The sequence below is a fragment of the Oculina patagonica genome, chromosome 6 (genome assembly GCF_052425735.1).
Source record: "Oculina patagonica isolate OP01 chromosome 6, crgOcupat, whole genome shotgun sequence".
Taxonomy (NCBI): domain Eukaryota; kingdom Metazoa; phylum Cnidaria; class Anthozoa; order Scleractinia; family Oculinidae; genus Oculina; species Oculina patagonica.
In genome coordinates this window covers 34,101,705-34,126,674 of record NC_135763.1, presented here as the reverse complement: position 1 = coordinate 34,126,674, position 24,970 = coordinate 34,101,705, and the positions used below count along the sequence as shown (strand labels likewise).

Sequence of the window (24,970 nt, the reverse complement as noted above, 5' to 3'; positions counted from 1 at the left end):
TTCCTTGTTTTTTCGGCAAAAACGATTATTTCTCGGCCTTCGCAACATTTACTTTTTGAGTGAATTCTTTTGAAGAGCACAAAAAATACTTTTTTGTAAAACAGATATTGACCGCGTACCTTGGAGGACTGGGGGCTAGTGTGTTTGATCAATGCAAGTTTGAACAGAGTTGCAGAGCTGCAGAATTTGAGGTAAGATTGTACGCCAGTTTTTCAGTTACAAATATCACAATTAATACAACATGCACAGAAGCACGAACAATAACTCCTTTTATTGTTAAGGTTACGTTCATTGTGGTTTAATTGTACTGTACTGGGGAAATATATTAACAGAAATGTCGAAGCCTTGTTGTTGACACATCAAGAAAGATTCCCTTGTGTATAAACTAATCAAATCCTCTGTTTAAAAACCTAAAGCAAAGAACTATAAAGACAACAAAGAACCTGGAAACAATATAGAACAGAAAAACAATAGCTCCAAAACAAAGAAAACTCCTTGTTTTTACACCGATGAAAACCCTTAAAGGTCCAGTGAAACAGTTTTCCTTTTGATCTGGTTATCTCTAGTGATAGAACAAACAATTATTGGATGAGGTTTTTGTGATACCTGGAATAATCAAGGTTGAGGTTATTCACTATAAATCTGCTAGCAGATTAGTGAATACCTACCCCAAGAAAAGTTATTAGAATTTCCAAGGGTGGGGGCGGGGGGAAAATGCTAAATATTTTAATGGGTGATAGGGGTGTCTGAAACCAGACACCCCTGAATAGGAGGATGCAAATCTGCTGATCAGTGCTTTTTTTTGACCAAATCTATCAATCCACCACTATTTTTGTTCAAATCTGAAATTATCCTAATTACTTGAAAACTTTATGGGGTATGGTAGATGCTATTTTTTATGCCAATTTTTGAAGAAGTTTCATTTTATTGCTTATTTTTGTGACAAATTATTCTGCCAACATACTGACAAAAACTAACCAAAGTGATCTAAACTTCATTTTGTATCCACGATCAGAGCTTCCTGACATGAAGAGTCCAGAATCCAGCCAAAATTCTCAGCTAAGCGGTGATCCGCTGTATTTTCAAAGTCTGCATATATGCTCAAGATAGCATACAAATTCTAGGATCCCTGCACTTTTTAAGTCCAAATCCATCAATCTGCAAACTTATTCACCCCCATCAAAGAGGTCTCCAGTCATCTATTGGTTTTGTATCATAAAGAACTAAAGCAGAGGGAGAAATATAGGTCAACAACGCCCTGCACTCATGTCCATGAGAAAGGACTGGGACCAGGGCAGTGGGGTATTATATTTTTAGGAACTATATACAATGCTTGATAGCACTAAAATTGATTTTCAGGAATATGACATCCAGAGGACAGAGCGAGACTCAGAAGTTAAAGCAGAACTTGGGAGAACAGCTTGATCGCCTTGTAGCCCAGCTTGCAGATTTAGAAGAATGCAAGTAAGTTTGTTTTGAAGGTCTTTTTCGTTGAACGTGGCAGGGTAGTACTTTTGGATTATTTTCAAAGACTGCAAGCAGTCGGTCATTTTCCTCAAATTTTCGGTGCAGTAGAAATAGTGGGAGGGGGGCGAATGTAGCTAAGAAAACACTAAGCCGGCTCATCAACAACCCCAGCTGGCTTTTCTAGCCTTGGCAGCTATAAACGTTTACCCAAGTCTTTGTTTTCATGTGAAATTTCAGCCGGATTTAAGTCCTCTTTTAGCCGGTGAAATTAGCCGGCAGCCGGCCCTTGGCGACAGCCCTAGGTGAAACAAGAAGGGAATTGGGTGTGGAAGGAAGGAAGAAAAAGATTAACCGGTAGCTTGCAAAATCCTGTATTCACCTTGTACACTAATTTAAGATAGAGAATGCTTGCAGTTTATTATTTTCCCTTTGCGTTTTAACTTTTTGGGTTGTTGATTCCTTCGAGTCATTAGTTGTGGGTGGTAAAAAATTTTTATCGGTATTTGTATATGTTGTGGTTTCAATTTATCTTTGGTTTAAAAATTTTCATTTGAACTAGTTTGATTTTTATTTTGTTTTGTTTTAGATTTTTATGATGATGATGATGATGATGATGATGATGATGATATTGATGATGAGTAAATTAACTTGTTATAAGTAACAGACATTTTCATACAGGTCTGTATTTTTATTATTATTTTTCAAGGGAGGATTTAGATGAGGATGAATATGAGGAGACCAAGAAAGAAACACTGGAACAACTCAAAGAATTCAAGGACACCTTGGATAAATTTGCCGCTGGAAATGTGACGCTAGTTGATGAAATAAGCAGCATGCAGCTGGTAATGTCATCAAACAATTAAATTTCAGTCAAAATGGTTGACAATGCGATGTCGACTGCCTTAGCTTATTTGTCTTTAATTTGTGGCCTGTCCCTTTAATTGTTACTACCTGGTTAACATCTTTCTCATACAGTCTTTAAGCCACTGGGATTTAAAAAAGTGGGCATGCCAAAATTTCTATAAGGCCTGACTCCACCCTTCTAAGAGGGTCCAAGGATTAAACTTTTAAAAGCATGCCAGGTGTATTTCTGCAGTTTTGGGTGCACATGTATTTAAGATTTCTAAATTTGCTTATAAATAACTCTTAATACAGTCGAACCTCGATTATCTCGTTGGGACTAGGCTAATTAAATAGTCCGGATAATTGAGAGTCTGGATAATCGTATGAATATTTATAAGCCAAAAAACACCCAAGGCATCTGACAGGATGCGGTGGTGCGGATCCGCATAGTTCGCTAACTTCTGCATCCTCCGCATCTTCGGCGCATTTTTCCACATTAAACAGAAAAAAAAAATTGCTTCATAATAGCTATAAATCAGCTGTTAACCATCCTCAAAATAAAATTTCCAAACACACTGATCATTTTGAGGCATTTTTTCTTTCGAAAAAGGCGACGAAAACACGCTGATTCGTTCGCAAACAATTTTGAACCTCCAGGCATTCCATGAGTCTTTTCGTGATGGGCCTGGTGACTAGAAGTGGTGCTAATGTGCGGCACAGACCGATTGAACACTCTATGATGTTTTTCACTTGATAGAAGGATTTAAACATTCTGAATTTTGCAATTTTGCCTTGTAAACTTCAGTATAATACAAGTACAAGCAAAGACAGAAAGCAAATTTATTTGTGTGAATGTTTTTTATGGCTAGTGGAAATTGAATAAGGAAGTTGCCTGCCAAAGTATTAAGCTTAAATGTTGTTCGATTGGAAACTACACATCAGAGGTTTTCCAATGCTTTTTGACAGGTAAACCACCTTGTGATAACGTTAAAATCATCGTCGAACTTAGTTATATCTGGTCTTGAATGTGACTTAATATTCATGAAAAAATTGGGACCAGAGAGGGAAGTCCGGATAATCAAAAAATCCGGATAATCGAGGTCCAGATAATCGAGGTTCGACTGTACAGTAATTCATTTTATTTCCTCTAAAAAGTGGGCATCCACTAGAAACCTGTCCAGATGCCCACCTCAGGCTAAAAACCTGTTCTTGTTTTTCAATACCATCATTTCTTTCTGTGTTCAACTTGACAGGCAATCCAGGCAGCTATTAGTGAAGCTTTTAAGACACCAGAAGTCATTCGCTTGTTTGCAAAGAAACAACCAGGCCAACTGAGACAGAGACTTGCAGAGGTGAGGAGAAAATAACTAATAATCATCTTGTAGGAAAATGAAGTAAACCTAAGTCTGGCATAATTTATGCATGCCAGCTCACGAGAGCAGTTGCCCACTTTAGGACAGGGTGAGATGAAAATAACAGCACTTCTGTCCCACCCTGTAAGGAGTACATGCAGCCAGAATTGTTCAACTCCATGCAAGTCTATCATCAGTGGATTTAGCCTGCAGAACAGGCGGTTTATTTTGCTGGTCGAAGCGCGAAGTGCGAGTTTTTATTTTGCGAGTCGTGTGGGGGCGAGCGTGAAGCGCGAAGGAAAAAGAAACCACCTGTAGACACACCATTGTTTATGCTCTTCCAGCAGTTTGCCGGGCGAACGGTTTTCGGTCATGTGATTGGCTGCTTTAAGCCACAGGATGTTAAATGTGTAACAAAACAAAAAGGCGATCAAGTGTTCGCTTCCGCCCTCAATTTGTTTCCGGTTCCGTGTGTTGAAGACGCGCATCGAAGCATTATTAGAAAAGAAGGTTGTTTTTGTTTTGCCGTAAAAGCTTGATTTATCAGCTCTTCCTGAGAATCCTCGTGTTAGTGAACGGTGACAATAAGTGCCATGAGATTTCAATTATCTACATTTGAATCATGTGGTGCCAACGTAACACAGACAGCAGAGAAGGTAAACAATAAAACCTAATCATCTAGCTCAAGAGACAAAGCGCTTGATTAAACTAATACAAGAATCTACGACACAGAATGTCTCTCTAAAAACAACTTTAAGCTTTCTCGAAGTAAAGCTACAACAGCCTTTGCCAAAGCCGGACAAAGATAAATGTACCATCCGTGATAAGATCACATCTTGCAACAATATTCATTATCAGCCAGGCCTGTCATCAATTAGTTATCTGCATTTTCAAAGAATATTTGTCAGACCTTGTCCTTCCAGAACGTAAATTTTCAAGCCTCAAGGATAACTTACAAATGGAAATGAAACAAAACTAACTGAACTAGCGAAACATGTAGCAAATTACAGATTTAGACGTGTCAAATGAGACCACCAACTGTTTTCGCAGTACTGATACTTGAGACCTGTTTTCCCGCTAATAAATTTAAGCGTTTTGTGATTGGTTCTTTCTCAGTCTTTCATGTCAATCAAAAAAGTTGGCGGTAGAGCATGAACAATGGTCTAGCTATGTACAGGCGCTTTATTTTTCCCTCGCGCTTCGCGCTCATGGGGTCACACTTTGCGCGACCTCGCAATAACCCCGCAAAAAATAAACCACCTGTTCTGGAGGCTACAGTGGATCAGTGGGCTGATCCAGAGTTGGCCTTACTGAAGGTTCAGGGGCCAGTGAGGGAGAGGGGGAGGAAAAGGGGGGGGGGGGCAAAGTGAAGTTTTGGAAAAGGAGTGTCAGAAGATCCATGGGTTTTGGGGCAAAAATGTTTGGCCATTCAGGCCCCTCTCCCCCTGGATCTGTGACTGATCATTGGTGATATCCCCAGCATGTTTCCCAGATGCTTGCAGCACTTTTCCATCAAGTGCAGCCAGGTCCATGCATGGAAGACAGAGGGTCTATATTTTCCAAGTACAGTCCTAGCAAGATTAGCTGATAAGGGAAGCCTCGAGCCATGGAGCCCATACTGCCAGTCCCAGAGCTTATCCCGGTTTCCGTAGCATTAAGGGGTTAGGAATATTCCTACTCCCCCCTGAATGGGATGTACACTAGTCCATCGCAGGGTACCCTTCCAGCATTATGTCGCCGGTACCCATTTACACATCTGGTAAGCCCTCCCGAATATAAGCCCCTCTGCTTATAAGCCCACCCAAAAACCCTTACAAAGTTGTATAAGCCCAGGGCTTATAACCGGAATTCTACAGTATTTAATAAAAAAATTTCAATGACTGGTATTCTGTTTAGATGCAAAGAGATCTTAAAACTGGTCATCTGAGTCAAGCAGCATACACACAACAAGCAGTAGAGATTTTAACAGCTTTAAAGAAGCTTGGAGAGCAGGTATCAATCAATTCATTATCACTTAACATATACAAAATTAATTAATATAAGCACTAAGAAAAGTACCGTAAGTAGAAATTTTCTAGCTGAAAATTGTTACTCTTGCTGGTATTTTCCTCACAGAAAAAGCTGCTTTAAAGCAGCAGGGAACAATCAATTTATTATCAAACATATACGAAATTTAAATATATTGTAAATGATCTAATAATGTTAGTACCCAGTTATGATCTAATGATGTTAGCCGTAATTTTATGTGTCACCTGATTTTTCTATTGGTGGATAACAAATGTTGTCTTAAAATACCTCTGTGTCCTTATCTTTATAAGTTCTCACTGATAAAGATCTTAGCCACATTATTTCGCTGCCTTGAATGGCTGATAGAACCCTGGCCTGTAGCTTGGGTTCTCTATGTGCCGTCACGTGAGTGAAGTGACCTACCAATCTATAATCTTTATCAGAGTTAATTAAGACTCCATGTCTTTGGAGGATGGAGGTTTTATTCCTTAAATAACAATTTTTAATGTTCAAAAATCTATATATAATTTATACTTTATAATGGCCCAGCTCTACATGAGTCTTTCATAGCTTAGCGGTAAGAGCGCCCAACCGGTTTCTGGGAGGCCATGGGTTCAATTCTTGTCAGGGACTCAGATTTTTTCTTTGTCCCAGGCTCGTGACATAATGAACATTAATTTTCATCTTCATATATGTTGTGGTTTAAATTTTTCCTTGGTTTAAAATTTTTCAAACCAGTTTGATTTTTATTTCCCTTTGTGTAAGATTATGATAATGAATTTGAGACAATGAAAAATAAAAGTCAAACTGGTTTGAAAAATTTTAAACCAAAGATAAATTTAAACCACAACATATATATATACATTGTATCAAATATTCAGTAAAAGGTATGTTTTTTTTTATGACTAATTGCAGTTAAAACCTCAAGAAGCTGAGTTCCTGGCTGTGAATACCAATGCAGCCTTAAGTACCTTTGAAAAAGTTTCAGAGAACATGGGTAAGTAGTAGATAAAATATGAGCGGGAGATCTGTATGGGCGTTTACAATGGCGAGCCGATAGGTGAGACATTGTAAACGCCCATACAGATCAGATGTGAATAGTTTATTCTACTTGTGAAATGAAAACAATAAATTGAATGCAAAGTATTGTCATGTGATTCTTGGGTAGCTATCTGTATCAAAAGTTAATGAATATTAATTAGCTGAGCAGGAGTTTGTATAAAAAGTCAATTCTATTGATTGATTTGTATTGGGGTTTACAGTTGTGTACATGTGATCTGAATACTGTGCTGGGATTGGTTTGCACCCTGATGAATAGTTAATGAATTTTTCATTGGTGTATTTTTACTTAGCACAGACTGGGAAATACACACTGCTTTGTTAAAATAAGTTAGTCTAACTGCTACATTGACTTTCTGGTGGCATAAAGGTGACTGCGGCCCAGGGGGGGGGGGGGGTACTCCGGCTTGTTAATGACAGGGATGATCGAAGGATTTTTTTGGGTTTGAAATTTTCGATTCCGGGATTTTTTGGGGTTGGAAAAATTTGGCAAGTATTTTTTTGGGTATCTTGATTTAGATAGGGGATTTTTTGGGGTATTAAAAACGAACCAAAGTACCTTGGCGCATTAATGGTATGATGAATAAACAAAACAAGCGTTCTTTGTGTTATGTTATTGCACCTCCTGGCAATTTAGGGGTAATTTGACAAGGGATTTTTTGGTGGGTTATTTTTGGTTAAGGGATTTTTTTGGGTAATGTCGGAAGACTAAGAGATTTTTTTGGGTCCTGAGTTTTGCCTCCATTCGATCATCCCCGTCGTTTACAAGCCGGAGTACCCCGCTGGGTACTACGGACCCCCTGGATAGGACAAAATATTTGCTTTTCTTCAACGACAGGCAAATTCCAGGGAATTATGAATCAAGTTAGAAAAATTCTCAGTAAAGACATTAAAAACTCACTCCTGAAGATAATTTGTTATCTGATGGCTGGACAGATTTCTGATGTGGTGGTGTGGAGATTGGGGGAGGGGGGGGGGGGTTAACTGGATCCACACAGACAAATATTTGGAGGTTTATAACTGCATTGAAAGGATTTTCTGTTGCCTTGCAAGCAACGAACACTTTTCAAAAACCTGCCTCCACTAAAAACGGAGATTGCGAACACTTGTAAAAAAATATACAAGCACAAGCAAACGAGCACCCACTAAAATTTTGCTAGCATTCCCAACAGAAGCCTAATTTTGCGGGCACTGCAAAGTTTTGATAGACCATTTATGACCCCTAGGCTGACAGGCCTGATTTGTTTTCAAGATGCGTTGTCCCGGATGTAGCTCCCTTAAATAAGCTAAATGTACTTGTGTTAACCAGTAATAATTTTGCTTAACTCTTGCAGGAAGTGGTGATAAACTACTTAAAGTGGCTGGTTCCCAAGTAGAAGACGCACAGAAATGAATTGACTTTCGTTTTATATTTTGGATCAAGTAATTTGCCTTGATGACATTACACCTCAGAAGTGTAAACATTTGAGTTTCTGTTTTTCTCATGCAGTCGTCAATTTTGTTGATAAACAGAAATGACAGCATCGAGGGAAATTCAAGTATATGAAGAGACCTGAAAAAGTAGTTTTGCATTATTTATAAATGATAAATAATGGTAATAGGACTGAGTGGAGTTCAATTCAGTTTGTAATCATACGAGTGATTAACAAAATCGGGCGACATGACGTCCTATTATCAATTAATCATAAGTACAGTCGAAGCTCTCTTTACGGACACTCTCGTAAGCGGACAGCTCTACTTACGACCGCCTTGTCTGAAACCCCGTTTTAACTCCCATACAAACTCTGTATTTTTACATTCTCGTAAGTGGACATTCCCGTAAGCGGCCGCGGACACTTTAAGAGATTACGACTTAGACTTTTTCTTTGTTTTTAAGCTCCGGTAAGCGGACAGCCCAAAGAAAATCCTATTAACAACCTCTAAATCTTGTTTTTATAAATCAGCTTCACATCGCCATTCGTCACAATGATTTTACAGTAATTACAGTACCATATTTCAGTGTTTGTTTTGTTGTCATGCACGTCCGTCCGGTTATTGTTAGCTGAGCAAGCTCCCGTAAGCGGCCATCTTTTCCCTACACCTCTAGTGGCCGCTTACGAGAACCATTCTCGTAAGCGGCCAGCTCCAGTTACGGACACTTTTTTTGCGTCCCGAGGGTGTTCGCTTACGAGAGCTTTGACTGTATATAACAAAATTCGAGACAAGCGAATCCTGTTGAGGATTCATCCTCTCTATCTCATTTTTAAAACTGAAGGTTTTAAGAATATCAAGGAGTATTAAGACGCACTTGCAGCATGCAAACTTTGTTACTGGACACCTTGTAACTGGACACTTTGTTACAAGACAATTTTGGAAAAGTAGGGTGTGGTAAGCACCAATCAGATTCAAGAATTTTGTTATATAATGATAAATGGTTATATATCTGATCTGGTCCAGTATGTAGAGATCTAAAGGTGATAAAAATAGAGAAAAAAAATCAGATTGTCATTGACAAGGAAATATGGGCTACATCGACTACCAGATTCTTGTAGCAAAACATTTTGATTAATGTGCACTAAGAAGTAAAAAGAATATTTGCCTGGTTGTGGCCAAAAGGATTTTCTTCAGGATTTAAACCTCTGGAATAGTGTTTAGTCCTTTGACATCACTGAAAGTTAGAAATGTACAGTCAGTTAGGCCTATAAATCAAACGGGATATAGAATAGTAAATAATAAAGATGGTAAATTTTTTTACGGGATAAAGAATGTAAAACAAGAATTTGGCAATTTTGGAACTTGCTTGAGCGCCTATGCAGATGTTCAGGTGGCTTGAGTGCATTACCTCCCCCAGTGATCTGCAAGTGCTGTTTTTTTTAATATTGTTAATCAGTGATGTATGCATCAGCAAGAGATATTAATAGCATGGTGAGCTTTTATTTGTACCAGTAATCACATGATTTCGAGTGCAATTTAGAATAAATAAGCACGAGTAAATTTTTCAAAGGCTAACAAAATTGCACGAGCCCGCAGGGCAAGTGCAATTTGTAGCCTTTGAAAAATTTACAAGTGCTTATTTATTCCAAATTGCACGAGAAAAATCATGTGATTACTTGTTAATAATATACAAGCGACAATTTCGGTCACGCTTTGATAATTTTCGTGACAACTTCAGAGTAGCGCCTGGCTAAAAATTTTGACGTGTGAATTCATGCGTAAATATTCATTCACCCTCTGGAAGTGCTGCATGAAAAGTTTTCAGAACAGTCTTTTGACTCTTTTCGCCGTTGAATTTGAAGAATGTGAATGACAAAGCAAGGAAAAAATTCCTAAGGTTCTGCTGCTGTTCTTGGCTGAGAGGTATTTTTTTGGTACGTTTTATCCGTGCTGTGTTTGTGTTCGCCCGAACAGAAATCAACCTCAGTTCAACACATGTTGCTCTAGCTGACAAATTAGTCAAACTAGATGAATACCGAAGTGAAATACTGAACTATAAAAATCTACCGAACGGATTTTCTTAGTACAGATGAGCACTCTGCTACAACTCCGGGCAAGATTTCCGCACAGCCCCCTACATTAATTATGCATACAATAATCTGAGTGATTCGTTCTTTTCATGATTGCTGTTTATGTATAGTGATAGTATGAAATAGTTGCATACATAATTAATGTAGGGGGCTGTGCGGAAATCTTTCCCAACTCCGCATTGCTACCTGATTTCACTGGACATTTTACAGGTTAGATTTGCCTCTTACAGTTGTAAAACTATCTTTTGTGCCTTTTGTTGTTGAGCGAGCTTTTAAATAAACAAGCTTCGGCTATTATTATAAAACAATCATGAAATGAAATGCTTGCTCCTTCTGTGTTCAAAACTAGGTAACCGGTTCCTTGGAAGTCTGGTCAGTATTTCTTCGCATTTCGCTTCAGAGAAGTGAAGCAATGTTTCGGCGAGAATTTTAATTTACTATCGGCCGTCGGCCGTGAGCTTATTTCGAGTTTAGTTAAATGTCTTGTCCTCTTTGCCCTTTTGATAATTCTACGTCTTTTACAGTAAGTAATGTTTGTTGTTCTTCTGTACTTTGCGTCGTTTTCAAGTCTTTTAATTAAAATTGCGTTGTTAAGTTTAAATTTTGTCTCACTTTCGTCCGGCATTTTGTTTGTTCAAGATGTTACACCGTTTTGCACTGCCAATTACACTTTTTGCACTGCCAATTACACGTTTTGCACTGCCAATTACACCTTTTGCACTGGTTTGGGATAAATTGACGTGTTCTTAGCCAATCAGAATGGAGAAATTGCTGCTTGTATATTATTAATCTAGTAATTAAATATAAGTGAAAATTTTATTTGTTAACTTAAAGGATTTGTGTTTTTAGACCAGGGTAGGTACTAGTATGGAGAGGTATTTCAAAAGGTTAAATGCGTTGTTCCAGGAAAATCCCTAGAAAGGTTTTTGGTTTGATCCCGTTCCCACCCCTCTGGAAATTTCAGATCACTCAATTAGCCATGTTCTAAACGAGTAGGGGACTGGGTACGAATTTTAAAAATTGATTAAATTGAAAAATGAACCCTGTCAAATGATCTGAAAGAGCATCCAAAAATTAGTTTATTTATAAAATGTGATTGTTATTGGTTTAAACGCATAGGTATGGTTCACTTTTAGAAATCGCTAAAATAAGAGAGCTTAGTAGGTGCTCTCCCTCCAATCCATACTAAGCTCTCTTATTTTAACGATTTTTAAAAGTGAACCATACCTTTGCGTTTAAACCAATAACTCTCAAATTTGGTTAAGTTACTAATTTTTGGATGCTCTTTCAGATAACAGGTCCAATTTTTCAATTCAATCGATATTAAATATTCGTACTCAGTCCCCCGCTCGTTTTGAACATGGCAAATACAGTTGAATCTTGATAACTCAAACTCTCTTTTTTTAAATTCCCTCCAAGTCATTTTCTTACTAATTTTACCCTTGATAACTCGTACTTCCAATGACTCAAACCCTTTTTCGATTTCCTTGAAGGCTTGGGTTATCAAGATTCAACTATAATAATATTATTTCCTTTCAAAACTTTGGCTTTTGAAACCTCTCCTCCCCCTTGGAATTTCCCAAAACTTTCTTGTGGGGGGGGGGGGGTCACTATAGTAATTTCCTTGACCCTCATTAAATTCCATGGCTTGTTTTAGAGGAGTATCATAAATCTTAAAGCTTTCACTGCTTATATTTTAATTTCTGGTATTCATTACCTGACTTTAAAGAGGCCCTGCCAGGGGGGTTCTCATGTCGCTTGTCTAAATTTAAAAATGTTCTGTGTCGCTGTTTTATCCCTCTTCATGTTGCTGTCGTTATTAAATTGAAGCAAAATTGCTTGTCCTTGTCGGAATTTAAGTTTTTCCATAAGGGTTGTCCTTTGTCGCGGTTTTATTTTATGTGCTGTCGCTCCTTTTTGGGCCACGTCGCTTGTCGGAATTTACCCTGGCATGCTCCCCGGGAGATTTTCAAATCTGGGGTCTCTAAAACAGCAGTTCCAGCAATTTTAACTGACTAAATATATCTATGAGTTCAGAAATGCTTTTGCAACAAATTAGAAGTACAGATATGGTAATTGCTGAGAAAGTTGAAAGTAATAATCTTGTTGGGACGTCTGCGTCACTGATATGGAAGACTACGAACATTCAGACTATCAGACTAGCATATGGCATATATATGCTAGGTCAGCATATTTTTGCCATGTAAATTCAAATTGTACTTTTATTAAACAAAGTAAAATGAAATAGTACATTTTATGACTTCCACTAAATTGTTTTGAGCAGGGACGTGCTAACGAGAAGTGTCACCGTGATTAGCTTCAAACGAGATGAAAAGTTTTATAGATGAGCTGACTCTAGGGCAGCTGTCACATTGATGAGTCACATTGTTCAAAAATCTGGCATGAAGTCACGAACTATCATTTTCATTTTGGGAAAATTGCAAAAAAATGCTTCCATCCTGGGGAATTTTCAAAGCCAAATTCTTTCCCGAGAAACATTAAATATGCAAGGCCCTTGCATATTCTAGCTATTTCTCTTAATTGATTATTAAAATTACCAAAAGTTTGGTTCAAAAATCTCAAACATCTTGTGTTGTAGCGTTGAATTATCAGCATGTTTGCTTTCTAATACTCGTGGCGTTGCAGGTGACAGAACGGTAAATTTTCCATTTTCTGATTTTCTATTCATCGAAGAAAAGACCGCCAGCTAACAGGTTAATTTTAAATGCATGCAAATCCAATTTTAGCCTAGCGGTGGCAGCCCTTTGTACGCCGATCGGCCATTGTTTTCAACCACAAAACTTATATTGAAATTTCCCATGCGGGTGTGAAAACACGTGATCAGTGACGTCACGTTCCTTTGGCGTGAGGCGAGAAAGGAAGATATAACCCGAGTATTGGATTACATTTTGAGGACGAAATTTTTCTACGACCTTTCTTCTCCGATTTCAAGTTGTGGGCAACCGAAAATGCTGCTGATGTCGCCGCGAACGGCTGTTGTGTGTTTCTTTAGCGTTCTGGTAGCTTTCTGTTCGGGTCTGGAGTTTGAAGAAAGAGGTAAGTCGAAAATAAGTTCGTAGGCAAATTCGAACGCGCGTTCGTTCACTTTGACAGCGTGTTTGCATTTTCTTGTGTCAGAAATGGCCTTGGCTAAAAGAAAAGTTACATTACATGCTAAAAATCGTGTTTTTCGATTACTGGATACTCTAACTAGACAGAAAGCAATTTATTTGGGGGTTACTAGGGCCTGTTTACTCAGAACTGTTAGTTATTTTTTTCGATTTAATCGCGACGGGGATGCTGTATTTAACTTCGACAAGCACTAAGTTTCTTCGTATCCAGGCTTGATATTGCACATTTCTCGTTTCTCCAACGCAAATTTTGTAGTTTAAGTCTTCAGAACCGTTCAAATGTAATGGTATTATCCTCTCCTAGCCCAGCCTTGAAGTGCCGAAGGCTTGTTTTGCGACTTTCAAAGATGACAATCCCGCGCCATATTGCATAAAAATTTACATGTACACAACAGTCCATTATGCTCAATCATCTACGCTTTTTCTTACGAAAAAGCTTTCTGTCTGTACAGCAATCCTTTTATTTTACGTTTGTTTCGATTTATCGTTCAGTTGCTTTATTTGGAGAGTATAAACTGGATTTAGATCCTAAAGCAAATTGCATTGTCAGCGAACACTTTTCACTTTACGGCTTCGATCGATTCCGCCTCATTTCGAAAACATTCTTTTCTTCGCGAACAATACTTCAAGTAATCTGGAACGGGTCAAAAAAGATTGTAAGGGTTTTGATCTATCAGAAAACTCTTTCGGCTTGTGATTTTTGATTTTCTGTCTTTAATAAGATAAAGAAGTAAGCTAGTAGTAGAAAGATTTCAACATTTAAACTGGTTTAGACGTCGGTTCGTAATGTTTGCGCAGACAACCAAAAACTAATTATGCTTGCAGAATTCTTTTCATGCACGATTGAGTTTAGTCAATTTATAGTCAATCAGATCTTAAAATGTCTGGTTGGATACTTTAAACGTTGAACAAAATTCAGTATTTTGGCTGTTTCAATTGTTTCTTGTCCGTAAAACCCCGGTTAATGTTTTCAGAGTCGTTTAAATTTAACTTCATTTTGTGGATGTGAATTTCGTTTAGTTTTCAACGCTAATCACCGTGGAATATGTTCTGGGACTCTTTACATCTTTTGAAAAAGTGTGTAGAGCTGACAAAAAATATAATAAGATTTCAGACCAGGAAACTGAATCCCCATTTGTAAAATTATTAAAAGTCGAAACGTGACACCGAATGTTTTCTTATATGCTTGATAAGTAAAGATGACAAGTAGAGATAAAGTTATCTACAAGTAAATCTATTGGGAGTCAGCCATTAAAGAGATTGCGTCACGGATTTTAGCCAAATTTAGGCATGGGAAATGACAATTAAATTCGCTGAATTGTGAAGAGAACCGTTTAAAACATTGGAGGAACATTTCAATAACACAGCGAATACAAAAGAAGGTTTGGATGGCCAAAAGTGACGAAGATTGAAACAGATTGCGATAAGGGTTTTTGAAGTACTGTTGGGCTGAATAGTTTTCAAAGTTAATCTTGTTTGCTTGTAATTTCAAATTATAACACACGGAGACACTGTCTCAGGGTTGTCGCTAAGGGCCGGCTGCCGGCTAATTTCATCGGCTAAAAGAGAACTAAAATCCGGCTGAAATATCACATGAAAACAAAGACTAAGGTAAACTTTTAGAGCTGCCAACAGAAACTTTAGCCAGCTGGGCTTGTTGATTAGCCGGCTTAGTGATTTCTTAGCTACATCCCTGAGACACATTTGGTTACAATGAAGCTATAATTTTGTGTTTTAGGTCCAAAGAAGTAAAATCTTGGCCAACATAAAGTTTCATAGCGAGTATTTGGCAGAACCTAATAAAATAAACTTAACTCAGCTGTGACACAGTCTCTTTAAGTTCACTATGTGATTAAGTGGAAACTAGAGTTGAAAGAAAAAAGAACAACTCACATTTAGACCAGATCATGTTTTTGCTCATGCCATTCAATGATGTATAAAAACCAAAAAATAAATTCACCAAACAAAATTGATCATAATATTGCTTCTAACATGATAATTTTAGTCTCTTGTTATTGTATCTAACAAATTTCCTGTTATCGACTTTCACAGGGTTTGATTTTGTACAAGATGAGTACGCCCGTGCCATTACAGAGAATCGTGCCGTTAATAAGACTGTAATGCACATCAGAGCCGTTGGTTGCGAGGGACCAGTGAAGTACACGATCACAGAACAAGACACACCTTTCACAGTTGATGAGTTTGGACATATTTGGCTGGTCAAGCCATTAAACTATGATAAAGCAAAATCCTACCTTCTCAATGTCAAGGCAGTTGCTGGAGATGGAAAATGCGTCGCCCATGCCAAAGTCCGATTTGAAATTATAAACATGAACAAGCACGCACCACAGTTTGAATTTGAGAAATACAGCTGCGATATTATCGAGAACACACGTGATGTTCGGTTTAATCCACCAATGAGGGTTCTGGACAGCGATACTGGAGAAGCAGGCAAGGTGAAGAATATAACGATTGTCGAGTCTGGTCTTCCGTTTGTTTTCACTGTGGATGACAAGGGGAACGTCCAGGGAAGAGCTACTAAAGATATGGATGCTGAAGATATCACCGATTACTTCTTTGATATCATTGCCTGGGACGGTGGAAAGCCCCCTAAATCATCCTATCCAGTGAGCTTAGAATGCGAAGTTGATGACGTGAATGAGTTCACACCACACTTTGTGAAAGAAAACTATGAGGCAAAGATCAACCGTGGAAAAACATATCTCAATATTACACAGGTACGGTTTATCAAGTTTTATTTGTGTTGTGTTAGTGAGAGAATGTGTCTAATATTATCAGTTTACAAAATTAAACTTAGCCTGAATATCAGCATTCTTCTCTGGTTGCATGCTCCCCAAAAAATAATTTCTCTTGTAAGGCGTGACCAGAGAAGGCTGCTAAAATACAGCCTAAATAAAACCAATAAGACCAATACAATTATAAATTCACTCATCTTACCGCTCTTCTAAATTATAAGAAAAGGACTTTTTGGTAAAATTTACAGATGTAATTCAAACTTGATTTGTGGATGTGAGTTTGACTTCTACTGTATGTAACTTTATAAACCTTGTTTGACAGGCCAGATTTCTAAGTATGATCAAAATAATCAAATTGAGAATTTATTTTGATGTACTGCCAAATTTTAGAACTAACAAAAATATACAGCATATATAATAATCAGTTTAAAGTTTAAAGAGTGCTATTGTTGCATGTATGTGTTTTGTTTTACTGCAAACTTTTTTTGATCTAACAATATGTGGATGTGAGTTTGACTTCTACTGTATGTAACTTTAAACCTTGTTTGACAGGCCAGATTTCTAAGTATGATCAAAATAATCAAATTGAGAATTTATTTTGATGTACTGCCAAATTTTAGAACTAACAAAAATATACAGCATATATAATAATCAGTTTAAAGTTTAAAGAGTGCTATTGTTGCATGTATGTGTTTTGTTTTACTGCAAACTTTTTTTGATCTAACAATATGTAAATGTCCCCTTTGCTTTGTAACACACAGGGAGCCCAACTTCTCAAAGCAACAAATACTTTTACTATGAAAATACTTCCCCCAAAATAGCATACACATTGGAACTTTCAGTATTTTATGGCACAATCTCTAAAATGCACCTTAATTCAATTTTCAGGTTTTTGCCGAGGATAAAGACATCGGTCTCGTCAGTGGTCGCGTTTGCAAGTACACCATCGAGGGCTATAACCTTCCATTCAAGATTGATGACGCCGGTGTTATCAGTCTTAACGAGCCGTTGGGACGTGACGCCTATGATCTGTACGAATTCCAAGTGGACGCTATAGACTGCGGTGGAATGATGTCGACAAAAAGTGCTACAGTGTCAATCAGTGTACATACGCTGTGTCATGAAGGTTTGTTTTGGTTAATAAAAATTGCAAGATGACTTTTTGAAACTTGGTTAAGTGAACATTTCATAATTTCCCCTAATAACAAAAATTCTATTTTTTTCATTAATTATTTAAAAGAGAAGTCTAGACATTTTTGTTATGGTTTTTCTGAGAATGAATGAGAAAGAAACTCTGGCACTTGTTAACGATCCTGGCTGTGTTTTTAAAATGACATTTTTTTCAACTAAGCTTACATGTACAACCACAGTTAATTGGGTTGTTATTTAATACTGCCTTCTAGTTAAAAAAAATCAATAGCTTTTATAGCACATGCTTCATGACAGGATGGTGGTACACACCTCACAATTAAAATTTAAAAGATAAAAATCCAACAATTATTGACTAATCATATGCTAAAAGATGCAGGAATAAAATTAACTATCAAATATGACAAAAAGGCTGAAAAAAATTACAGATGAAAAGAATAGAAAAATTACTAAGAAAAAGTCAGTTTAAAATAATAGGTCTTGAACAGACATTTAAAATGGTCAACTGTGGAAGCCTTCCTTATAGATGTAGGGAGCGAGTTCCATACTTGTGGAGCAGTCATACTGAAGGAACGATCGCCAAGTGTAGCATAAGACTTATGTAACGGAAATTTCTTTCGATGTTGTATTAAACACCAGGCTCTTCTTATCTGTAATGTTGGATCATTTTGTAACTGTAACCTTAACTTTTTTTATCTCATGCTTAATATCTTGCAGAATTTACTGGACCAACTAAACACGAACTGACAATGCAGCAGTGTACGGGCAAAGTTTACGTCACTCCTGACATCTCATTGAATGAATGTGCCAGAAAGGAAGAAAAGGCTAACTTGTCAGCCATTGTTCACTTACAGACTTACGCAGGCATGGGCTGTGACAGGGATACGTACCAGGCATCAGATGCATACACTATCTGTGGAGCAAGCGACTTCATTGATCTGCTACCCCAACCAGGAGTTGGCAGAGAATGGACCGAAACTCTCAAGAAAAGTAGCAAAGGTGGGTTGGTATTGTAATAATTAACATCAAGTATATTTAAAATCAACTTTTCAATGTGAGGTTTTTGTAGTAAATGGTTTAAATCTAGGAGTATCCAAAGTTCACTGAGTGTTAACATCAGTTAATAGTGTGAAAAGGACATTTATACAGCCTGAGCAATAGTCAAATCAAGCTTTTACTATATTGATTGATGCACTAATCCTTTCTTCTGAATTAACTTAGAGAAAGTACTGTCAGTGCATGTTGGAAGGTCATCACATGACATCATTGTGAACATTTTTTGAATCAGAAATTCACCTTTCAAACAAACCAATTCTCATAACAAGAAAGAGCTTCTGTCAGTAATGTATTAAATATGCAAACTTAAAAAGAAAAAAGACAGAAAGCCTTCTTTAAACAATTCATCACCAGTGTTTTCAAACAAGTCCGCACCCGCTGGTGCAGGTTACTTTGGCCATAGCAATCAGCTTGTGAGAAATAAGCTCAGCTTGTCACAGCTGCCTACTCTTACAGTTGCTGACGCTTACTTCAAAACATTTTGAAATCCCTGCATCATTTATTGAAATTGTTTAGAGTGGGTCGCACCTAACCTTACAAGCATCAAGCATGTATAAACATCTTTTAGCTCTCTAAGTCTAATAGAAAGTTTTGCTTTATAGAGCCAAACGAAAACTTTTTTTGCTAAAACATGCTTTGCTAACCCTCCTTTTACTTTGCTTTTTTCTTTAGAAGAGAATGTCTTTTTATTTGATGGAAAAACATATGTCGACATCCCTGACGAGGTCGTGCCTGAAGACTTCGGCGACAAGTTTACCATCAGTACCTGGATAAAGATAGGCATATCAAAAGGTCGTCAAACCATCATTGCCAACACCGACAAGGAACGTCTTGACCGCGTACATTTCTCCCTGTCCACATCTGGAACCAAGCTGTTGTTTGTGCACCGACGTGAGGCCATCCATGCTAGCCGTGATCTCTACTGCAATTCAGAATTCCAGTATAAACCTGCCATATTTGACTCCGAGTGGCATCACATTTTAATAGTTGCTGACGGGTGTTCTGCCAAGCTGTACATAGACGGAGAGCACTACACACCAGTTGTGTCTGAACCAGACTGGACCCTTCACAAGTCCAACTTGAAAAACAGGTTAACCGTTGGTGCCCGTTATCTGGCCAAGGAGGGGGTTTATACAGACAAGTTCACTGGATACCTGTCTGGACTAGCAGTCAGACCAAACAACGGTCTAGATGAACAGGTTAAAGAAGTGTTCATTGCTTTTTCATGTATTTGTAGTCCAATGTTGTTTCTTTTCTGTGCTATTAACTAATATAGCCATTACGGTTAGCTTAATCAGCTGTAGGCAACACCTGAGATTTCTATCCAGGGTTAAATTTTAGGGTATGCAGTGCAAATTTAAATTCAACAAGTATCTTTCTAAACGTAATAGGCTAGTTTTAAATTACACTCCACTGATTACAAACAAAAGAATGAAGTTGAGGTTCAAGGAATTAATAGAATTTTTTTTGTTTTATTCTAGTTAACCCCGACTTTTACTTGTATGTTTGGGATCAGTAGAGCGTAATGCGAAAGTAGCCTTTTTACCTTCTAGTTTTATTACTCACATTTTCTACCTTATTGTTACTTATTTTCGCGGGGCGTCTGGCCATTTCCTTCGGTCTCTGCTCTGCTCAGCACCTGATTTGCATTTCCCCTTTCCTCACGCGCTGTTGCGCTTCAGTGGCTAGTTGCGTCGTGTGTGGGCTGTTCTCGTTATATTGAGGGTTTGTTCGCGTCGTTATTTTTTGCAGAACTTTTTCAGAGGTCTTTATTTTGCGATTTTTTGAAAATCGCAAAAATTAAGTCCTGCGAGAATAAGTGAAATAAGGTAGTATTATTTCTTCCTCCTGCTGTGGCTTTCATGCTTGTTCCTGTAACTGTTGCAGACTGTTATTGACTGTGATATCAAATTATTCAAGGAGTTGCCCACTTGCTTTGTATTTTTTTATTTTCACATTTTCTACCCTACTGAACATTTCATTTTACCTGTAAGTGATGTAAGACCACTCCATTTAACTAATAACATAGTTATTTCTTGTCTTCTGCAGGTCCTACGTTGTGTGATTGGATGCAAGGAACATGTGAACGTTGACGGCCCGCTTCCCCCAAATTTCTCTGCAGAAGTCATTGATTTTGCAACTCTGAGGATCACTGGTGTTGGAGCACCCAAAGATTTTATCACGACGCTGCAAAATATTGTCTACGTCAACGAGCGAATGATGCCAACACCAGGAAAGCGCTCCGTCATCATCTTGTCCATGTTCAACCAGATGCCACTAGCAACCATCTCTGTTGACGTAAACGTAGCAGGAAACACACGGCCAGTGTTAGTCGTCCAAGGTTTGGACGCAGACATTGGCTTAAACTGGGAGAAGAGAAAGATAGTCAAGGAAAAGGGCTTGCGCATATTTGATTCAGTTGAGATTGAATACGAGGGCTGCAAGAAGGATGACGATACCCCTGTCGACAAAGTACGCTTGCTGGATGAGGCAGTGGTGCGAGTTAACCCAGCGTTTAAAAAAGGAGAGAGCTTTAACTTTCCACAGGGCATCAAGGGGTTGAAAGAGAAAGGATTGAGTGTGAGCTTCAACAATGAGGAGCTGGTCATCCGTGGTATTGCCCACTTTTCTGAATATGAAGAAGTATTGCAACAGATGGTGTATGTCAACCTGGTTCCAAAAGACACTCTGGATCTTGAGATCTCTGTAAGTATTATAGTAAATGGTTTGAACCCAGGAGTATCAGTAGGTCGTATAGTGTGATCGTCTGGGTGAGAGTAGTTCTGAGAAGAAGTAGTTCTGAGGAGAACTGTTGTTGGTTCACCATCTTCTCAGAACTACTCTCACCAGGACGATCACACTATACGACCTTCTGTAAGTATTCTGGTGAAACTTTGACTCCTAAAAATGGCGATGATAAATGTGGCAACATGTTTTCAGTTTTTCTCATATTTACAATGAATTGTTACCACCCTGTAAAGGAAATTCTACTGTATGCTTCTCAGTTAAGCCACATCCTCAATTTGATCACTAAGGTTTTTTTCGTTTTCAGACAGTGGACCTTTTCAAAATTCAATTTTACTGACAGAACTTGTCTCCAATACAAACTCTGTTTTGCACCTGTTTCAAACTGGTGTTCAGTCTGTCCAACGTCTTTAAATGGACACCGAACAAGTTAAAAAGAGTATCCATGTTATGGAGGTGTCCATATACCGAACAAGTTAATGTGAAGGTGTCATTCATATTTCTAAGCATCATTAAAGCCATTATTGCATTACTGAGTCGAAATCACCTTTCTGACTATCTAGGTCTCTGTAGCAACAATGAACGGCAAATGCAAGAGTGACGAGGAACGACGCCATATCAACACCATTCATACTAACAGAAGATTGGATAAGTATGGTGTTAAGGTTGCACAGAGCAGTCTGGATGAAGAAGAACTGCCGGGAATAGTTTCCATGGAGACTGGAATGGGCACTGTGTCATCAGGAGGGTTCTCTAGCGGCATTATGGCATTGATAATCATTTGCAGTGTGTCTATCTTTATCTTCCTTGTGGTGATCGGCATCTTCAAGTACAGACAGTAAGTTACATGAAACTCTTTGTTCTCAGCTCTTGTTCATGTAGCTTGCATTGAGCCACTTAGAAATCATACTCATTGAATACGATTGAAGCTGTCGGCCTGTAGGGTTTCCTTTCAGCTTTGAGGGTCATTCTGGTACTGTGGGCCCTCGTCGCTTTACCCATGATGATAGTAATTTGAATGTCTTCCGTTTCTGTAATAACCTTTTTTATGGTAAGTTGGTTATCAGCCCCCAGCCCAACCCCCAACCTGGAGGACCAGGGAGGTCATACTTTGCCTCGCCTCTACCCTTTGACCTGTTAGGCATGGGTGACCCTACCAGGAGTACAAAACTCCAGCCGACAGGTGGGGTCACTGAGACACACAAACCATCCCACTGCCATAAGGTGGTGACCCCACGGGATGGGCTTATTGATCAGGGCCAGAGAATTGAAAGCAAGATAAACGGGGGTGTTTTTCTTCCATTTCTCTAACATGAAGCAACCAGGAGTTTTGCTACATTCCCCCTAGATGGGATGCTTGTCCAGCATATACTACTCACCCCCCCCCCCCCAAAAAAAAAGCATTATTGCCAGGTTGTACAAACTGTGAGCCACTGTGATAGTCAAGAAACTTACCCAATTACACAGCTCAAATGACCCTGCCAAGACTTGATCTCAGACTTTAAGGGGCTTGTGTCAAGTTACGTTTATTTTATTACTTTTTATCAAATACTTGCCATGAAACTTAATGTTTGCAAAGAAATTGCTTCTATCGATCTAAATGACGAAACCAAAGCTTTACTGCAACCAAATGTGTCTCCTGGGCATTATAATTTAAAGTTACAAGCAAACAAGATGAATGTTGAAAACTGTTCAGCCCAGCAACATTTCAAAAACCCATATTGTAATTGTTTCAATCTTTATCGCTTTTGGCCATCCATACCTTCTTTTGTATTTAGTGTGTTATTGAAATATTCCTTCACTGTTTAAGAGGTTATTATTATATTTCAACGAATTTGATGGTCATTTCCCATGCCTAAATTTAGCTTAAATTCATAAACATTCCTCCCAGCCAGGGTTAAGCCTGACTCAAGACATGATCATTATCATAAGACGTGATTTTTTTTTTCTTTTAAAGGCGGCCTGAGACTGTTAAGGTTGTCCCCCCTGGAGATGAGAAAGAAGAAATGTACTGGGACGATAGCGGTCTGAGTGGTGTGCGTATTACGCTTAATCCCATGCAAAAGTTCCAGGAACTGGACCTGAATGAAGATGGCAATAACACCGACAAGTCAGACACTGAAGATGAGGAAGGCAAAGCAACCAAAGGTCTGCTGGAGTGGGATAACTCTGATATCTAAACAGCTGTATCTGTGCCGACAATTAAGTTGTTTTTATGTTTTATTGGTTTTAAGGAACTTTTGTTTTTAAATGGGGCAATGTACAGTGATACATGGCAGCCATTGGAAAGGATAAGGAAAAGTGCAAAATTACTAAATGTGCCAACCTTTCCCCCAAAGGTTGAACCTTGTTTTGTTTTTTAAGGTGCAGTCAAGTGCTTACTTGAAGTTTTTTTTTTTTCTTTCAAATATGTTTATTTCAGAATTGAAAGAAATGTCTGATTTGTACAGGTTTAGTTAAAGAGTTTTGGTGGTCTGGGATGGCATAAACTGCTCATAATACCACGGCATCCATATTTAACAGACTTGACAACTTGTACAAACTGGAGATTTTTCAAAACAAACCAGAGAATTTCTGTTAAAAACCTGAAACAGTGACATAAATATTGGAATTGAAAAGAAAAAAAAAAGATGCCTTGACAGAAAACTAGATTCTTTCAAGAAGAATTGCTGAATGTATGAAAAACAGTTCAGAGAAATTGGCTTTCATTCATAATTATTGTTGATGATTTTGATTTTTAAAAGTGTTAAAAGCAGGTGATAAAAGGAGTTACTGCACAAAACCCCATCAATAATCTTTTAGTTAATTAAAAATAAGTTGAATTGGTTTATATATCATTGATCAGTATTTTCACACTGGCGGAATTTTTTTATATCTTTTTACCGTAAATGAATGTTTTCTTTTGTCTGGGATTTCATATGGTAATTTTTCTGCTGTTAGTTGCAGCTTTCTTTTTTTCAAGGCAGACTGTAGCCACAAAGCTTGTTTTCGTGACTTTGTTTTTGTAGAATTTGGTAGTTTTGTTTTACTAGCAACATATTTATACAAACTAAGTGTGTGCATTGATATAATCTTCTTGTGAACGTTGTTACAAAAGACCTTTTTCATGCCTACCGTATTTACTCGAATAAGCGCCGCCCTCAAATAAGCGCCGCATTTGGCACAAAAAAGTTAATAAGCGCCGCCCCCGAATAAGCGCCGCAGTCCCGATGCGGCGCGTATTCGAGGAATTTCTTTCAATAAAAACAGCACTACAGAGCAACTCTTGAAAAAACTTGGACATATTTTCCACCAAAAGCGATGTTTTTTAGTTCAAAGTGTATTACCGTTCCCCATTATTCCTCCAACATTCCTACAATACATAGTTCTGAAAATGTTGTAAGGCCGCGAACTGCCCGGACAGCTAGTGCCACTCTTCTCTTCAGCAAGAGACGAATACTGATGATCAAAAGACGGGATTTTGTTCAAATTTTAAATAGCGCCGCCCTCGAATAAGCGCCGCACTTGAGGCGCTAAAAATTTAAAGCGCCGCGGCGCTTATGAGTAAATACGGTATTTATTGTTCTTTTATGTGTATGTTAATTGCCCTCCAGACCTCATTTTGGAGACTTGTAGGGCAGACTAGTATGAACACAAAAGAATAAGAAATGGCTGAAAAAGGTATATTCTGTGTGATTTGTAGTTTTTAGCAATATTGCTGTTCAGTGGCAAATAATCAAAGCAAATAATAATTGAAAAAAAAAAACGTATACAGGTATCGTTAAGTATGAATTCATATTTATGACTGGAGTTATCTTGTAACCCGATGAAAGCTGACATCCTTGGGCCAGAAGTTGTGAATTTCCACTTCAGAACATACATGTGTGTGGACCTGATAATGAAGGGGTGTCCGCTTGGGCAAG

General features: G+C 38.1%; 2 protein-coding genes across 2 annotated transcripts; both read left to right on the top strand.

The window, feature by feature from the left end:
* The first annotated feature begins 144 nt into the window (after positions 1 to 144).
* On the top strand, positions 145 to 11,058 carry LOC144657039 (protein LZIC-like). Its single transcript, XM_078517326.1, has 8 exons — positions 145 to 191; positions 1,360 to 1,464; positions 2,174 to 2,309; positions 3,564 to 3,662; positions 5,559 to 5,654; positions 6,585 to 6,666; positions 8,063 to 9,652; positions 11,026 to 11,058. The coding sequence occupies exons 2-7, from the start codon at positions 1,364 to 1,366 to the stop codon at positions 8,119 to 8,121; spliced, it is 573 nt and encodes a 190-aa protein (XP_078373452.1). The 5' UTR covers positions 145 to 191; positions 1,360 to 1,363; the 3' UTR covers positions 8,122 to 9,652; positions 11,026 to 11,058.
* Positions 11,059 to 13,097: 2,039 nt separating this feature from the next.
* On the top strand, positions 13,098 to 23,671 carry LOC144656862 (calsyntenin-1-like). The gene is made up of 8 exons (XM_078517108.1): positions 13,098 to 13,288; positions 15,415 to 16,100; positions 17,007 to 17,244; positions 17,985 to 18,266; positions 18,996 to 19,522; positions 20,373 to 21,029; positions 21,632 to 21,906; positions 23,026 to 23,671. Exons 1-8 carry the CDS (start codon positions 13,201 to 13,203, stop codon positions 23,246 to 23,248), a joined length of 2,976 nt encoding a protein of 991 aa, XP_078373234.1. The 5' UTR covers positions 13,098 to 13,200; the 3' UTR covers positions 23,249 to 23,671.
* Positions 23,672 to 24,970: the final 1,299 nt, after the last annotated feature.

Coding starts and splice junctions, on each gene's coding strand:
- LOC144656862 (XM_078517108.1), top strand. CDS start 13,201: ATGCTGCTGATGTCGCCGCGAACGGCTGTTGTGTGTTTCTTTAGCGTT. Junction 13,289..15,414: donor TCTGGAGTTTGAAGAAAGAG/GTAAGTCGAAAA, acceptor CGACTTTCACAG/GGTTTGATTTTGTACAAGAT. Junction 16,101..17,006: donor CATATCTCAATATTACACAG/GTACGGTTTATC, acceptor TTCAATTTTCAG/GTTTTTGCCGAGGATAAAGA.
- LOC144657039 (XM_078517326.1), top strand. CDS start 1,364: ATGACATCCAGAGGACAGAGCGAGACTCAGAAGTTAAAGCAGAACTTG. Junction 1,465..2,173: donor GCAGATTTAGAAGAATGCAA/GTAAGTTTGTTT, acceptor TTATTTTTCAAG/GGAGGATTTAGATGAGGATG. Junction 5,655..6,584: donor TAAAGAAGCTTGGAGAGCAG/GTATCAATCAAT, acceptor GACTAATTGCAG/TTAAAACCTCAAGAAGCTGA.